We start from the raw sequence: 18,171 nt of genomic DNA on the forward strand, positions 1-18,171 counted from the left end.
TATAGTACTGCCCACGTAGTATATAGCAGCCATGTAGTATATAACGCAGCCCACGCAGTATTTAGCAGTGTGGGCACCATATCCATGTTAAAAAAATTATTAGAATAAAAAATAGTTACATACTCACCTCCTGGGATCCAACGGCGCGCTGGCGTGCTTAGCTAGACCGCTAAGTCTTCTGGGTAATTTCGCAATGCATCTCTGGGACCGGAAGCTGGCGGAAGGCGCGAGCGCATCCTCGGACTACGGAGGGTGAGTATAGCAGGTTTTTTTTTATTATTATTATTATTTTTAAACATTAGATTTATTTACTATTGATGCGGCATAGGCAGCATCAATAGTAAAACGTTGGGGACACACAGGGTTAATAGCAGCGATAACGGAGTGAGTTACCCGCGGCATAGCGCGGTCCGTCACCGCTGGCATTAACCCTGTGTGAGCGGTGACCGGAGGGGATTATGGAGCGAGCGGGCGCCGGGCACTGACTGCAGGGGAGTAGGGAGGGACTAATCGGACTGTGCCCGTCGCTGATTGGTCACGGCAGCCATGACAGGCAGCTGGCGAGACCAAATCAGCGACGTAGGATTTCCGTGACGGAAGTTGCCGACAGAAAGACAGACAGACGGAAGTACCATATTATATATATATATATATATATATCTAATATATAATTGCCTAGAATACTACTTCCTGCAATTTGTGCCAACTTCCGTGGCTTTGTCCGGAGCTAATGTCCGGAGCTAATGTCCGGAGATAAGTGACGTCACCAGTGTCCTACACCCAGGCAGAGCACAGTAGCCCCAGGCAGAGCACAGTGGCCCCAGGCAGAACATGGGGCCCCAGGCAGAGCACAGTGGCCCCAGGCAGAGCACAGGGGCCCCAGGCAGCATATGGGGCCCCAGGCAGAGCACAGGGGCCCCAGGCAGCATATGGGGCCCCAGGCAGAGCACAGTGGCCCCAGGCAGAGCACACACCAAATCGGAGGCCGAGGGGCCCCGCCAACCAAATCGGAGGCCGAGGAGCCCCGCCCACCAAATTGAAGGCCGAGCGGCCCTGCCCACCAAAGCGGAGGCCGAGGGGCCCGGCCCCGCCCACCAAAGCGGAGGCCGAGGGTCCCTGCCCACCACATCGGAGGCCGAGGGTCCCCGCCCACCAAATCGGAGGCCGAGGGTCCCCGCCCACCAAATCGGAGGCCGAGGGTGCCCGCCCACCAAATTGGAGGCCGAGGGTCCCCGCCCACCAAATCGGAGGCCGAGGGTCCCCGCCCACCAAATCGGAGGCCGAGGGTCCCCACCCACCAAATCGGAGGCCGAGGGGCCCCGCCTACCAAATCGGAGGCCGAGGGGCCCCACCAACCAAATCGGAGGCCGAGGGGCCCCGCCCACCAAATCGGAGGCCGAGAGTCCCCGCCCACCAAATCGGAGGATAAGGGGCCCCGCCAACCAAATCGGAGGCCGAGGGGCCCCACCAACCAAATCGGAGGCCGAGAGTCCCCGCCCACCAAATCGGAGGATAAGGGGCCCCGCCAACCAAATCGGAGGCCGAGGAGCCCCGCCCAACAAATCGAAGGCCGAGCGGCCCCGCCCACCAAAGCGGAGGCCGAGGGGCCCGGCCCCGCCCACCAAAGCGGAGGCCGGGGGCCCGGCCCCGCCCACCAAAGCGGAGGCCGAGGGGCCTCGACCACCACATCGGAGGCCGAGGGGCCCCGCCCACCAAATCGGAGGCCGAGGGGCCCCGCCCACCAAATCGGAGGCCGAGGGGCCCCGCCCACCAAATCGGAGGCCGAGGGGCCCCGCCCACCAAATCGGAGGCCGAGGGGCCCCGCCCACCAAATCGGAGGCCGAGGGTCCCCGCCCACCAAATCGGAGGCCGAGGGTCCCCGCCCACCAAATCGGAGGCCGAGGGTCCCCGCCCACCAAATCGGAGGCCGAGGGTCCCCGCCCACCAAATCGGAGGCCGAGAGTCCCCGCCCACCAAATCGGAGGCCGAGGGTCCCCACCCACCAAATCGGAGGACGAGGGGCCCCACCCACCAAATCGGAGGACGAGGGGCCCCACCAACCAAATCGGAGGCCGAGGAGCCCCGCCCACCAAAAGTAAGTGCGGCCCCAAAAGTAAGTGCACCCCCGGGTGCAAAAGTAAGTGCGCCCCCGGGTGCAAAAGTAAGTGCGCCCCCAGGTGCAAAAGTAAGTGCGCCCCCGGGTGCAAAAGTAAGTGCGCCCCCGGGTGCAAAAGTAAGTGCGCCTCCGGGTGCAAAAGTAAGTGCGCCCCCGGGTGCAAAAGTAAGCGCGCCCCCGGCCCCGGGTGCAAAAGTAAGCGCGCCCCCCAGTCCCGTGTGTGAAAAGTGCTGCTGTAAAGCTGGTAGCGCTGTTCAAGCACCATGTATTTCCTTCAGGAAATGCCCATCTAATATATAATTGCCTAGAATACTACTTCCTGCAATTTGTGCCAACTTCCGTGGCTTTGTCCGGAGCTAATGTCCGGAGCTAATGTCCGGAGATAAGTGACGTCACCAGTGTCCTACACCCAGGCAGAGCACAGGGGCCCCAGGCAGCATATGGGGCCCCAGGCAGAGCACAGTGGCCCCAGGCAGAGCACAGGGGCCCCAGGCAGAACATGGGGCCCCAGGCAGAGCACAGGGGCCCCAGGCAGCATATGGGGCCCCAGGCAGAGCACAGGGGCCCCAGGCAGAGCACAGTGGCCCCAGGCAGAGCACAGTGGCCCCAGGCAGAGCACAGTGGCCCCAGGCAGAGCACAGGGGCCCAGGCAGAACATGGGGCCCCAGGCAGAGCACAGGGGCCCCAGGCAGCATATGGGGCCCCAGGCAGAGCACAGGGGCCCCAGGCAGCATATGGGGCCCCAGGCAGAGCACAGTGGCCCCAGGCAGCATATGGGGCCCCAGGCAGAGCACAGTGGCCCCAGGCAGAGCACAGTGGCCCCAGGCAGCATATGGGGCCCCAGGCAGAGCACAGTGGTCCCAGGCAGAGCACAGGGGCCCCAGGCAGCTTATGGGGCCCCAGGCAGAGCACAGTGGCCCCAGGCAGAACATGGGGCCCCAGGCAGAGCACAGTGGCCCCAGGCAGAGCACAGGGGCCCCAGGCAGAACATGGGGCCCCAGGCAGAGCACAGGGGCCCCAGGCAGAGCACAGGGGCCCCAGGCAGCATATGGGGCCCCAGGCAGCATATGGGGCCCCAGGCAGAGCACAGGGGCCCCAGGCAGCATATGGGGCCCCAGGCAGAGCACAGTGGTCCCAGGCAGAGCACAGTGGCCCCAGGCAGAACATGGGGCCCCAGGCAGAGCACAGGGGCCCCAGGCAGAGCACAGGGGCCCCAGGCAGCATATGGGGCCCCAGGCAGCATATGGGGCCCCAGGCAGAGCACAGTGGTCCCAGGTAGAGCACAGGGGCCCCAGGCAGCCTATGGGGCCCCAGGCAGAGCACAGGGGCCCCAGGCAGCATATGGGGCCCCAGGCAGAGCACAGGGGCCCCAGGCAGCATATGGGGCCCCAGGCAGAGTACAGTGGCCCCAGGCAGAGCACAGGGGCCCCAGGCAGAACATGGGGCCCCAGGCAGAGCACAGGGGCCCCAGGCAGCATATGGGGCCCCAGGCAGAGCACAGGGGCCCCAGGCAGCATATGGGGCCCCAGGCAGAGCACAGCGATATTTTGGACCACTGTGCGGTGTTTCAGACCCCCTGTGTGATGTCTGGGGCCCTGTTCTAAGTATATTAAAGATTAAAGTAGCGTATATTAAAGTATATTATAGATCAAATTTGACACGTTTATGAGCACCATTGAGTGATATACTCAAGAATGACATAATTTTTCAACATTTTATGGTTTCAAACTGTAAACACTCAGAGTTTTTTTTACTTCAACCAGAAAACCTTAACGGTTCATAAAAAACTTGACTGTTCAGGATATGATAAAAGTCATAGTATTCTGAATCTTTAACTTATAAAGATACCTTTACATGGGGTGATTATTGGTTCCAGAGAGGCTTTCGGCCGATAATCGTACACATGGCTGGTGACAGGACAATACAATATAAACGTTCAAAGGTAAACACTGATAACATTAAAATCTAATATAGAATTGCCTAGAATACTACTTCCGGCAATTTGTGCCAACTTCCGTGGCTTTGTCCGGAGATAAGTGGCGTCACCAGCGTCCTACACCCGCTCAGGGTGGACAAAGATATATGCCTTCGTGGTGCGCGGCACTTTTCTGATTGGTTGCCGCCTGCCGCGAGCGACCAATCAGAAATGTGCTGTACTGTCAAGAATTGTCAAGAGCTGGTGAGTGCAGCCATTTTTTGTTCTTTCTTACTATTATTTATTAATTGTATTATTCTTACATTTGAATAAATAAAGTATATATGGATTCTAGACTTCCGATTCTTTAGAATCGGGCTGCCATCTAGTATATATATATATATATATATATATATATATATATATATATATATATATATATATATATATACACACACACACATACATATATACACACACACACACATACATATATATCAAAGGTATTTTTTTATAAATTATGTTTTCATAAAAGTTACAGTAATAGATGAAATGAAGGTTCTCAGCGCATACATTCGCCAATTCAGGTGTGCTCATCAACCACCGCAAAGGTGACCTCCCTCTGATGGGTCCCACTCTACCGTAAATGCCACTTTTGGGCCACCAGCCTACAACTATGGACAAAACATGTCACGCTAGGGCTAAGCCTTCAATTTATGGGCAGGTAAAGCTGATTACAGCCACCTGCAAGGTCAATGGGAAGAGTGCAAGATCAGCCTGGAGGCAGCCAGCATCCAGTAACTAAATAGAGAAAAAAAACAACCAGCACTCCTAACTTTTTTTTTTTTTTTTCCTTCACCAGAAAAACATTTTCTGTTTGTTTCTCAATGGATTTGTTCAGATTATGGTAGATGGAAAAAGTTTGGAAATGGCTCTCCTTGGTATAATTTTTTTACATGACAAAACCTGGCATTTTATCAGGAATATGTTGACTTCTATACACTGTACATAAAACAATAATGGAAAAAAGTTACACTGTTCTACATCATTAAGGCACATTAATTTTCCTATAATCCAGCATTTAAAAGAGAATATATCATCAGACTATGACACGTGAAGCTTGTGTTAACTATATTTCAAACTTTTTTTGCAATTTTTTTTTACCTATCACAATTTGTATTAACCCCATAAGGACACAGCCAACTTTTATTTTTGAAATTTAATTCTTTCCTCTACTTTTTTAATACGGTACTTTTCACTTGTCTTTTCAGGCCTCATAGGGGACATGAACGGGTGATTGTTTGATCGCTTGTACTATATACAGCAGTGTTGCTGTATATAGTAATAATTCCAATCTCCTTTGATGCCCAGCCTATGGATCATCACATAAGAAACATGACTTGTGATTGGGGGCCTTTAGCAGGCCCACTGGCTCCAGGTGATTGCTTAGGCTACTTTCACACTAGCGTTGTGCACTGCACGTTGCTATGCGTAGTTTTGCAGAAAAAACGCATCCTGCAAAAGTGCTTGCAGGATGCGTTTTTTTCTCCATAGACTTTTATTAGCGACGCATTGCCACACGTCGCAACCGTTGTGCAACGGTTGCGTCGTGTCGCGTCGGACCGTCGCCACCAAAAAACGTTGCTTGTAACGTTTTTTGGTGCGTCGTCTGCAGCATTTCTGACCGCGCATGCGCGGCCGGAACTCCGCCCCCGCCTCCCCGCACCTCACAATGGGGCAGTGGATGCGTTGGAAAACTGCATCCGCTGCCCCCGTTGTGCGGCGCATTCACAGCTAGCGTCGGTGCGCCGCAACGTCGCATAGCGACGTGCGGTGCACGACGTTAGTGTGAAAGTAGCCTAAGTGACAGATGGGTGTGCGAGTAAACACCTGAGCCACATTGCAACACTTAAATTCCGCTCTTAGTGATACAAAGTGGCTCTTTAAGCGAACCTGTCATGTTTAAGAACACTATTAAGCTGCAGATATGGGGTTAATAGCGTTCGGACGTTGTGCGGCCCGTGCACTGAGAGCCCTGCTGCCAGTGGGTAATGAACATTATTCGCTCCCGCATCCTCGCTCTTTCAGTCATAGGGATGGCGTCGGCACAGTTTCAGTTAACAGTGGGGGCTGTAACCGCGACCAGGTACTGATGGACAGCTGACTCATCATTAGAGCTGGCTATCAGACAGTGTCACACGTGCGGTGACAAAGTGCAAGGATGTGGGAGGGAATGAAGTTCATTACATGTATCGGCCGCATGGTGTCAGAATTAACCTGCATATTCACCCCATATCTGCAAGTTAATAGTGTTATTTAAGACAAGTTCCTTTTAAGGTTATGTTTCCACGATGAGCTTTTGGTGATGATTTTTTTTTTTATTTTTTGTTACACGGCAAAAAAGTAACTAACTAAATAAAAAAATTCAAGTAAACTGGGTGCAGAACATCTGCACCGTCAAAAATTCACCAAACGCTCATCGTGGGAATATAGCCTAAGAGGTTAATAGCAACAATAGGCAGTAGCGTCGATCGCTGCTGTTAAAAGCAGATGCCAACTATGTATTATCACCATCATGTGCCGTATGTGGGAAATCAATAGTAATAGTAGCGCAATAGTACATCATGGAGTATTGAGGGGTTACCTTAGGCGAATACTTCCTGTTCCTTTCAGGAGAGTTTTCAGCAGGCTCATTATCATCAGAAGCATGATTCACCATGACATAAAAGCTTTACACAGCGGATAAATGCAGGATCCACCATTCAGAATACCAAATGTCAGCTCTGCCTGCCTTCTGTGACCTTTGCACACGCTCATTAAATCAGTGTTTCTCAACTTCAGTCCTCAAGAGCCACCAACAGGTCATGTTTTCAGGATTTCCTTAGTATTGCATAGATGATGGAATTAATGCTGGAGCCTGTGCAATACTAAGGATATCCTGAAAACTTGACCTGCTGGTGGCTCTTGAGGACTGGAGTGGAGAAACATCGCATTAGATGCTTTAATACAGAAGACCTTGTCTATCAGTCAGTTGACTACAAATGGGTGGAACTGCAAAATAACCTGAATAAAACGAATGGCCCTCACAGTATCAATATTCCAGTACATTAGTTTACATTCAAACACAGTGAGATTATGAAATAACATTATGAAATAAGATACATGCATTTCATAACAATCAATATCACATGGCAACAATCGGTGTATTCATGCTTACTTTTTATCCAGGAAACTTCCATTCCAGCAAGCCGAGGAGGACAAGGTTTGAACAATGCCACTGTTACACATATGGGGAGAGGACAGATTAGTCATTTAGCAGATGTCTGGTCACAGCACCTTTCTACAGTTGATAGTGACCCGAAAAATATTGCAAATTATTGACCAACTGATGACTACCAGAAGGAAGATGAACACGGCACTCAGCAGCAAACACTAAGCAATGTACAAAGCTGTTGTGTTCCGTTCTGCACATCACTTTTTTTCTGACCACTGCCACAACAATTGTCACCCTACTGGTGGGGATGCCTGACCCCATGATTTCATTTTGCTGATCTATTCTGTAGATAGGTCATCAATTGCTCAGCCCTGAACAAGCCCTTCACGTTTCCTCCAGAAGGAATAAAAAAAAACAAAAAACTGCCTTCACTAACCGGTAAGTCCAAGTCCAATCCCCTCCACAAAAAAAAAAAACAAATTGGAAAACACCACATTGTTAGAGTGTTTCTGCACCTTTTCGATACAACTTAGGGTTTTGGTTGCCTATGTAAAGGTGCTTTACCAAAGCTGCTTCATAGACCTCTCACCCTACTCTGTGTTTATGAGAAATAAACCTCCAACAGATGGGCTTCTTTGCCTCACATACAAATTACATGCATTAAATCACTTTTTTTTTTGACCACTTGAGGCTGGTGTACTTGCTTAAGGCTATGTGCACACGTTCAGGATTTCTTGCAGAAAATTCCTGAGAAAAGCCTGAAATTTTCTGCAAGAAATCTGCATGTTTTTTTGCGCGTTTTTACCGCATTTTGGTGTGTTTTTTTCCGGACATTTCCCAATGCATTTTATAATGGGAAATCCGCAAAAAACCCACAAAATTAATGAACATGCTGTGTTTTTTACCGCAATGCGTTTTTTTCGCGGAATAAAACGCATCATGTGCACAAAAATTGCACAATTCATTCTAAATGATAGGATGCATATTGTATGCTGTTTTTTTGCGGTTTTATAGCGTTTTTATCGTGAAAAAAAACGTGAAAAATCAGCTACGTGTGCACACAGCCTTAAAGGCCGAATGGCGATATAATTCTCGAATGAGGATGAGAAGCTACAGCTAGACTATAAACATCCACTGCAACATCATCCATGAACACCACGCCATTCGGACATGAATTTCCGAAGAAATTACACCAGCCTCATGTCCAAGAGAGAATTATTTAAATTTATTTTTAAAGAACTCTGTCTTGTTTCATTCCTCTTTTATCCCTCCTGCAAATATGTGACTACACTGATAACTGAGCATTACTATTCAACATATATAAAATGTATTATACAATACGTGTCAGATTATACAGACACATGCCTCTCTGACAATGGTAATATATCAATTGATTTCCCCATTTCCTAGAGAATGTGCATTAGTGTAGTATTTAATTAGAAGAGGTCATCTTGAAAGATATACTTGACCTAATTAGCTGATTAGGTCTGCTTAGATACAGTAATATATGCACAGAATATTATTTAAGTATCGTACATACTTGATCGTATTTGAATTACTATTATCGATCACTTTCTGCCTCCATGAATCAATAGTCTCATCGTTTATTAGATTTGTGTAATTCCAGTTCTTCCAAGAGCGGAAATCAACTGCAGCTTCAGGGCCCTTGAAAACAAAGACAATAGAAAATTTTACACAATTTATGGAAATTAATGATTAGTCTGCATCTAAGAAGATGAGGTTAATAAGTTGGAAGACTTATGATGGCATGGACATGTTGCAACCACATCAATGTCTACTACATAGGAAACGGGAGTATGACTTCTTTATGGTGGGTTCATTAATATGGTGTGCTCTCGTAAAGGGCAAAAAGACTCAACATCAGTAAAATATATTTGTAGATTAACAGATTGCCACCAATAAAAAGGTGAATAAGAATGTTCATTTAATTAGCTTTTACACAGGACCATTTTCAAATATAATTAAAGCTTATTTTGACCACAAGTGAATGGGTTAATGGGGTTTTCTAAAGATTTTATCTTGCCAAAGCTTTAGTATTGGTGTTTAACTAGCCTGTAGAACCTGCACCAACACTAGTGAAGTGTAGCACTACTCCGAAATGGCACAGTGCAGTTACCAGAGCCCAGTCCAGATATCTGTGTAGCTTATAGCAATATCGTAAGATACAGTGGCTGATGAAAATTAACATTTTCAGTACCTACCATAAAATTACTTTGAGTTTTCATTGCGTGACACAGGAAACCATGGGTGTATGCTCCTGCCACGAGTAGACTGACACAAAGCAAAAAAAGTTAGCTCCTCCCCAGCAGATATACCCACCAACTGGCATGAAGCTAACCAGTTAGTGAGAAAGCAGTAGGATAAGCAACATGAGCACGACAAACAATAACAGAAACCAATATAATGGTAAACAAGGACGTGTCCCCCAATAATGGCTCAGAGAAAGTTTACAGTAGGTCCCCAAAATCTTCATTTCTCTATTGCTTTATTGGAGGACACAGGAAACCATGGGATATCCAAAAGCACTCTCAAAGGTGGGTAAAAAAGTAGTACCCTCAATCTGAACTCAGGCCACTGCGACTTGCAGGACCTTTCTACTGAGGTTTGCATCTAAAGAAGCGTAGGCGTGACCATGTAGCAGCCTTGCAAAGCTGCGATGGCAAACGGCCCAGGAGGCCCCCACCACGCAAGGGGAGTGTGCCGTGACTAAGTGGACGCGTTGTGTACCTTAGTCGATACATTTCTAGAAAAGCAGAACAGAGCCAGCAGGAAATAGTAGACCTGGAAGCAAGGAGACCTTAGGAATCAAGAACAGAGAGTCTGCACATCTGAAGGATGAAGTTTTGGAAAGGTAGAGATGAAAAGCTCTTACCAGGTCGAGTTTGTTTAGTGACTGCTCTCGAGGATAATATGGGGACGGAAAAAAAAGTATGATGTCCTCATTGAGATGAAATGCAGAAATAACCTTAAGGAGAAAGGATGGAATCGGATGTAAAACCACCTTGTCCTGGAGGAACACAAGGTAAGGGGAAAAACAGGAAAAAGCTGATAGAGGTGATGGCGACCAGGAAGGAAGCCTTCCAGGAGAGGAAAGAGAGGTAGGTTTCACATAGCGGTGCAAATGGGGACTCTGAAAATGTCAAGTACTAGATTGAGATCCCAGGGTTCTATTAGGGCTGATGGGGGGAAAATGAGTGCGCGACTACTTGAAGGAAGGTCTTGGTCTGCAGGCGAGACACAAAATTCTTTTGTAAGAGAATGGAAAGGGCAGACACCATCCCTTTAAGGAAACAGAGGGACAGGCCAGATTCCAGGCCTGACTGCAAGGACAAAATGGATGACAAATGAAAAACAAATGGAGTTGACAGGTTAACTTCGTACCAACGAAAGAAAGCTTTCCATGTACGATGGTAAATGCTAGAAGAAGGCAGCTTCCTTGCTGTGATCATGGTTTGAACAACCTGATATGAGGAGACGGCGGATTTCAGAATTGGGGCCTCAACAGTTATGCCATTAAATTGAACGACTGAGAATTCTTGTGGAAGAAAGGGCCAAGTGAGAGAATATCTGGTAGGACCGAGAGTTTCCACCGAGTGCAAGGAGGTTGCTTACTTCTGCATACCATCAGCGACAAGTATGACGGGCACTGCCTCCACCTTAATGAACTGGGTCCAAGGATTAACCAGTGTGTCGGAGCCAATTGCTTATGATTCGAGGGTTCTGTAAACAAATGGAACCTTGTGGTTTAGTCTAGACGCCATCAGGTCAATTTCAGGAGTTCCCCATCCGAGACAAATCTTGTGGAAGACCAACAGATTCAGGGACGAGACCATCTCAGCTGAGAAAATCAGTAGTCCAGTTGTCCACTCCTGCATACTGCGGAGATTGTAGGTACATTCTGCTTGGCCCATAATAGAGTCTGAGCCACTTTTGACATCACTGCTTCACTTAAAGTTCCCCCTTGGTGATTGATGTGCGCCACTGCCATGGCATTGTCAGATTGGACCTGTATCGGGTTGGAAAGAAGATTCTGGTAGTGGAGCAGAGCAAGAAAGATTTCCCTGAGTTAAAAGAGGTTGATAGGAAGAGATGATTCCTGAACGGTCTACCGGTGCTGGACTGTTAGATCCCCAACAGAGTTGACTGACATCTGTTGTTACGATCTTCCAATGTAGTGGCAGGAATGATCTTCTGCGATGGACTACGGAACATCTCCACCACTCAAGGGTTTCCAAAGTATTTGGGGTGGGGGAGGGTGACCAGTCGCTCCAGTGAGCAAGTCGACCTGTCTCATCATGATAGAAGAAAAAGTTGAAGAGGACGTGTGTGAAACTGAGCTAATGTAACTGCTTCAATTAAAGAAACCACCCTGCATAGTATGCTCATGCAGAAGCGGATGGAGCAAGGAGGTGGGCCTCTGAGGGAGCGAATCACGTGTCAGAGTCAAGTTCTTCTGTGCGGGCAGGAGAACCCTTGATCGTGCAGTGTCAAACAGCATTCCAGAAAAATGACATGTTGGACCAGGATCAAAGATGACTTTGCGGTGTTTATGATCCAGCTCAAACGAGAGAGTGTGTCCAGAGTGATCTGCAGACTCTCGCGACATGCTGATAGGGACGCTGCCTTGATAAGAATGTCATGTAAATATGGAGTGACGAGAATGCCTCTGCTCCGAAGAATGACCCTAACTGTCGTTATTACCTTTGTGAAAAAACCTGGGTGCCGACACTAGGCCAAAAGGCAGCGCTGTGAATTGGAAATGCGATTATTGGACTGCGAAGCAGAGGAATCTCTGGTGAGGAGGGAAAATGGGTATGTGTAGGTAGGCATCTTGAATGTCCACCAAGCATAGGAATTCCTCAGGCTCCATGGAGGACATCACCAACCGGAGAGATTCCATTCTGACGTGACACAGTCGAAAATGTCTGTTCAATAATTTGAGGTCCACGATAGGGTGAACAAATCCATCCTTCTTTGGAACCATGAAAATAAATATTCCAGTGGGGGGGAACAGAAACGATGACGCCTGCCTTAGAGAGCAAGTTGATAGCCTTGGGAAATCTGGGAATGAGGGAAAGATACTTTGGTGGGCAGGACTTGAAAAAACTAAAAGGAGGTAGTGTAAAAAAAAATAAATTCTATCTTGTAACCGTAGAAGATGACATCCTGGACCCAAGTGTCTTCGACCAATGAGAGTCAGTCGCTCTGGAACTGAAGGAGACGTCCACTCACCCAGACAGGCTTCCCAGGTGGGAGCGGCCTGTCAGGACGAAGAGAATCTATTGGATCCGGGTCTAGAAAGCCGGCACTGAAGGGTTCGTGGATGTCAGGCGGGGGATGGTCTGAAGGCAGGTCTTTTCCTCTTTTGGTGGACTGCAGATTTGTCCTGACTGCTACTGGTATGGGCTGGAAACCTCCAAAATAAACAAAACTGAATTGTGCAACGTTTGGGAGGGGGGCATTTAGCCATCTGTTGCGGGAATGAAGCAACATTTCCCCCCCCCGTGGCATTCAAAATTATCTTATCTAGTTCTTCTCCAAAAAGATGTCAGCCCAAGAGAGAGAGAGGCCGGTTAGGGATCTCTTGAAAGCTGTGTCTGCACGCCAAGCCATAAATCATAAGACCCTGCGGATGGTGAGTTTCAGAGGCACAGAGCAGGGGTCTCGTGGTGGTGGCGGGGCTAGGTAGCCTTTCTAAGACCAAGACCAAGGTATGGGATACTTCAATTAGATCAGCTACTGATTGGGAGAGAGCTGTGGCCCACTCGGATGATGCGAGGGGGTGCACTACTGTTTTGGGCAGTGGGGGTGGGATATTGAATGGGTTGCAATTTGGGCAGAGGGAAACTTTTTATTACAGGTGGAACATGCAAAATGCAAGACAACAGGAGGAGCATGGGAGTGAGACTCCTTGGGTTTAGGCATAGAGAGAAATATGTCAAGGTGAACTATGCTGGAGATAATAAATGCCGCCCCAGTAGCAGAGATTAGTCAGACACTGGATCTTGATTCTTGGAGTGCTGTAGTCGGTGGTGATATGGAGGAACCTAGCAGCTGTACTGCAGAGAGCGTGTGGACTGCTGCGGTATGATGGCGCAGCTAATGATGGCGCCGGGCAGGGGAGATGGAGCTAGAAAAACCGTGCGCAGAATTCCCGTGCACAGAGACAAGACGAAGAAGCGGTGCTGGGATAAAACCGCACAGAGTTCCTGCATGCTGAGACACTGGTGTGCCCTGATTGGCTATGAGTAGTGGGAGCGAAAGAGGCGGCAAGCGTGATAGGCCGGACTGCGGGAGGTAGATCGGGGGGCTAAATTTATGTATAGAGGCAGCAGGAATGTGCAGGAAAGCGTGGAAGTCGCCAGGAAGGGCTCGCATAGGGGTTTTTTGCTCCACCTACCTGAGTTTGTTTGCTCTAATAAAAGAGGACTATAAATATCTAACATAATTCCTACTTTTTTTTTTTTCCTTTATGGAGCCCCCTCACTGCATGGTCATAGAACACCTGTCCTGAAGAATCCGAATCCATCTTCATGGACTTGTGATGGAAGATGGAGCTGGGAGCAGATCTTCGGACTGGCATCAAAGGATATATGGTAGGTAATGGATCAGTTTTCCCACCGTGCCTGCCTGACTCTGGGGGGAGAGCGGGCTGGGGAATGTGGCGAGGATCGTCCTGTCTCTCTGCGGATGCCCTGAACACGCTTGATGTGTTAGGGCGATAGAGTCCTCCCGCACAGACTAGGGAGACAATAGTGACGCAACCCCACACTGCGGTCTCGGGCTCTAGGGGGTCAGATCAGAGTGACAACTCCACTCTGTTGCCCATAGTCACAAGCTGTATCTGCAAAAGAAAACTAATTAATAAAAAACAAGAAAACCTATGGTTAAACACAGTTTAGTGAAGCCCTGTGTCCACCTCCTACTAAGCTAAAACGGATTAACTTTGTGCCAGTTGGTGGTTATATCTGCTGGGGAGGAGCTAACTTTTTTTAGCCTAGTGTAAGCCTCCTAGTGGCAGCAGAATACACCCATGCTTCCTGTGTCCCCCAATGAAATGATAGAGAAATTAGCCTTTTTCCGAAAAAAAACCCTTTAATAAAAATGCATTGGCTTTGTATACATGAAAGGTGGGCAATTTTTCCCAGTCAAACACTGGCCATCTGCGAAGACAACCCATGCAGCCACCACTGGATGGGGATTACCGAGTACAGTTTAAACATTGAACTTAACAAAAGTACCACTCATACAGTTGTAGCAAAGACTATGACGACTTAGAACGCACTTAATAACTTAATAAGAAAGTCGTCTCACTTAGGTCTCCTTCACATGTCAGTGTTTCCAGTACGCGTGGCATCAGGTTCTTTCACGGATGCCACACATACAGATTATAACCTATACTGCTGTGCACATGTCTATTTTTACATAGACCAGTTGTCCGTGTAAACCACACGGATACATGTCATTTTTTTTTTTACCGGCAATACGGATGACAAGGGTCAATACAAGTCTATGAGTCTGTGCAAAATACGTACAATACATGGATGGCATCAGTGTGCCAACCGTGTGCTGTACGTGTTTAACATTGCCAAATATAGGCTTTGTAATTTATTTTGCCATACCAGAAAAACACTGATGACACACATACTTTTCTTTTCCAGTAACAGAATTATATTGACATGTGAAGGAGGTCTTAAAGGGGTGGTCCACCACTAAGGACAACCCCTTCTTGATGTAAATGTTTGGCCCCAATAAAATAATAAAGCCTATACTCCCCTCCCGCGGTGTTGCACTCGAGCTCCCCAGGGCTCTCGTGCGGTTGTTGTGACACGTGACGGTGGCGCCCAATTAGTGCTGGGGTCACTGTCTCTGCCTTCAGACAAATCGCACATGAAGAGAAAGTCCAGGCTGCAGCTGATCCCCGACTTCCTTTTCATGTTCAATTTGTCTAAAGGCGAGGACAGTGACGTCAGCGCTGATTGGGTGCCACCGTCACGTGTCACAACAACCGCATGAGTGCACCGGGAAGAGCGAGTGCTAACACAGTGGGAACAGCGCCAGCACAAGAGGGAAGTATAGGCTTTATTATTTTATCGGGGCTAAGCAAGGGGTATGAGAAAAAGTTGTCCATGTAGTGGACAACTTCTTTAAGAGGATTACAATATTGTAACAATGCACAAGTCATTTACTGACTGCAAAATAAGTGTCTAATTACACCTTTTTGTGTCATGATATCACAGTGCTGGTGTGTTCCAAGTCAACGTAACCTTTGCTACATCTCTAGTAGAAGTACACAGTAGCATGGACTGAACCACTGTACAGTCAATATCTCACCTCTGGCTTTGAACAAATTACAAATGTTTTATTCCATCCAGAGAAAATGTGTTTGATGGTGCACAGAGATGGATCTGTTCAGGGAAAACAACCACTTGGTTAATGTAGGGTTAATACAATGGATACACAACACACAAGCTAAGCACACAGGCAAGAGAACCCTGGTCTGGAGGGTGTAAAGGACATATTACCGTATATATTGATGACATGGTTCCTGTTAAATAAAGGGGGAGGGGGAGAAATGATAGGCAATTAGCAAGACAACCCCCATAAAGGAGAGTTTCTGCAGGGGGTGACTACAGACCATTTCTCTGTTCCCATCCATTTTGGCTGTTTTGGTCACTTTTGCATTTTGTCATTGCTCTCACCCCTAGAGGTACTGTACAGTAGCATGAGGTGGTGTCTACAATCCACAGAAGTTGCTCAGGTGACATGGAGGGGCAGTAGGAGGACAACAACCCAGCAGCAGACCACTATCTCCTCCTTTTTGAAAAAAGGAACAGGAGGAGCAGTGCCAGAGCCCTGCAAAATGACATCCAGCAGGCCACCAACATCCATGGGTCTACTCAAACTGTAAGAAACACACTACATATGGGTAGTATGAGAGCCTGACGTCCACAAGTGGGCATTGAGCTTACAGCCCAACACAGTGCACCATGCCACGAGGACATACTGCGATCTCTGATGTGGCTGGAGGAGGTGTGTGGCGCCAGAGTCAGCGCATAGCGTGATCTCCGGCGCCATTTTTTTATTTTTAAGACAAATTTGCACAGTGTCTTCACCAAAATGCTGTCAGATAGTGCAGTATGCGTACTTGCTGACTTCAGCGTAATTTTATTTAAATCTCTCACGCTGATGTTATTGGTACATTTTTGTGCTATGTAAAAGGGAACCTGTTACCAGAAACAGCGCTATTAATCAGCAGGTTAACAGTATTATGCTGCCTGGAACCTGCATGAAGCAGGGAGAAAATGAACTTTATTCTCCCCGGCAGCATTCGGTTTCAGTCATTGGCTCAGGGGCGGCACAGGTTCAGGCATTGCCCTGAGAAATAAAGAGCAGCCGCTATAACAGCTTCCCCGACCCTGTCTGACAGACGCCTCAATGTGGAGCCAGTGGAAGTCAGTGCGGGGACCGAACAGGCAAAGCCCCAACTTCCATGACTGAAAATGAATGCTGGTTGGCAGAATAAAGTTAATTTTCTTCCTGCTGCATTCGACTTCGTGCAAGCACCGGGCAGCATAATAACGCACTATATGGCAACATTTTTTTTTGTTTAGACCCTGTGTCTGCGAATTTGCATATACAGTGTCATCAATAAAATGGCGCCGGATAACGCAGTGTGCACATACCACGTTATCGCACGCCATTTTATTGAAGAAATGTACTACAACGTCAACATAGCAGTGCGCATGCACCACCATCGCCTTTATCCCCATGGCCGTCACATGCGCAATGCAGTGTTGACATTGTAGTACATTACTTCAATAAAATCGTGCGAAAATGTACCAATAAAAAAAAGAAAAGGTTCAATAGTGTATATATTATATATACATCCATAGATTTAAAGGGCCACTGTCACCCCCCTCCAGCCGTTATAAACTAAAAGAGCCACCTTGTGCAGCAGTAATGCTGCAGTCTAACAAGGTGGCTCTTTTAGTTTTTGATTCATTTATTACCTCAATAAAGCGTTTTAAAAATTGGCCACAAATACCAGATATTGTATCTGGAGGCGGTCCGAATCGTCCTCTATGAATCTCCCAACTGCCGTCACTCTTCTCTTCAAGGGCGATGGTCGCCGCCCCCTTCGCGCTGTTTCTTCTTAAATCCGGCGCCTGCGCTGTGCGTGCCTGCCTGGGGCAGGCGCAGTCTTCATTGTCAGTCACAGCTCAGACGCAGGGTGTCTGACTGCGCCTGTGCGGGCAGTGCGGCCACCCTGTTGCTGAATCCCCGCCCCGCACTGTGTTATTCATTATGCACAGTGCGGGGCTGGGGTTCCTGGGCATGCGCACTGCGCTTGTCAGACGCTCCCCCGGTCCCCCGCCTTCCAGCGTTGTTCTTTGTGGCTGTTCAAAACGTCGGCAATGAAACCTGTATATTCCGGCAATGCTGGAAGGCGGGGGACCGGGGGAGCGTCTGACAAGCGCAGTGCGCATGCCCAGGAACCCCAGCCCCGCACTGTGCATAATGAATAACACAGTGCGGGGCGGGGATTCAGGAACAGGGTGGCCGCACTGCCCGCACAGGCGCAGTCAGGCACCCTGCGTCTGAGCTGTGACGGACAATGAAGACTGCGCCTGCCCCAGGCAGGCACGCACAGCGCAGGCGCCGGATTTAAGAAGCAACAGCGCGAAGGGGGCGGCGACCATCGCTCCTGAAGAGAAGAGTGACGGCAGTTGGGAGATTCATAGAGGACGATTCGGACCGCCTCCAGATACAATATCTGGTATTTGTGGCCAATTTTTAAAACGCTTTATTGAGGTAATAAATGAATCAAAAACTAAAAGAGCCACCTTGTTAGACTGCAGCATTACTGCTGCACAAGGTGGCTCTTTTAGTTTATAACGGCTG

At 48.3% G+C, this 18,171-nt stretch overlaps 1 protein-coding gene across 5 annotated transcripts in view; it reads right to left on the reverse strand.

Annotated features, from left to right (window-relative positions):
• HERC3 (HECT and RLD domain containing E3 ubiquitin protein ligase 3) overlaps positions 1 to 18,171 on the reverse strand; it is a 151,065-nt gene that overhangs the window by 81,849 nt on the left and 51,045 nt on the right. For all 5 annotated transcript variants that reach the window (XR_013218498.1, XM_077277010.1, XM_077277018.1 and 2 more), the window contains 3 exons: positions 15,601 to 15,674; positions 8,786 to 8,910; positions 7,249 to 7,308 (listed from right to left, as the gene is read on the reverse strand). Coding sequence is in view for 4 of the 5 variants with exons in the window: in XM_077277010.1 (XP_077133125.1) it covers positions 7,249 to 7,308; positions 8,786 to 8,910; positions 15,601 to 15,674 (259 nt within the window). In the remaining variant the exon portion in view is untranslated. The remainder of the gene's footprint in view (positions 1 to 7,248; positions 7,309 to 8,785; positions 8,911 to 15,600; positions 15,675 to 18,171) is intronic.

The sequence above is a fragment of the Ranitomeya variabilis genome, chromosome 1 (genome assembly GCF_051348905.1).
Source record: "Ranitomeya variabilis isolate aRanVar5 chromosome 1, aRanVar5.hap1, whole genome shotgun sequence".
Taxonomy (NCBI): domain Eukaryota; kingdom Metazoa; phylum Chordata; class Amphibia; order Anura; family Dendrobatidae; genus Ranitomeya; species Ranitomeya variabilis.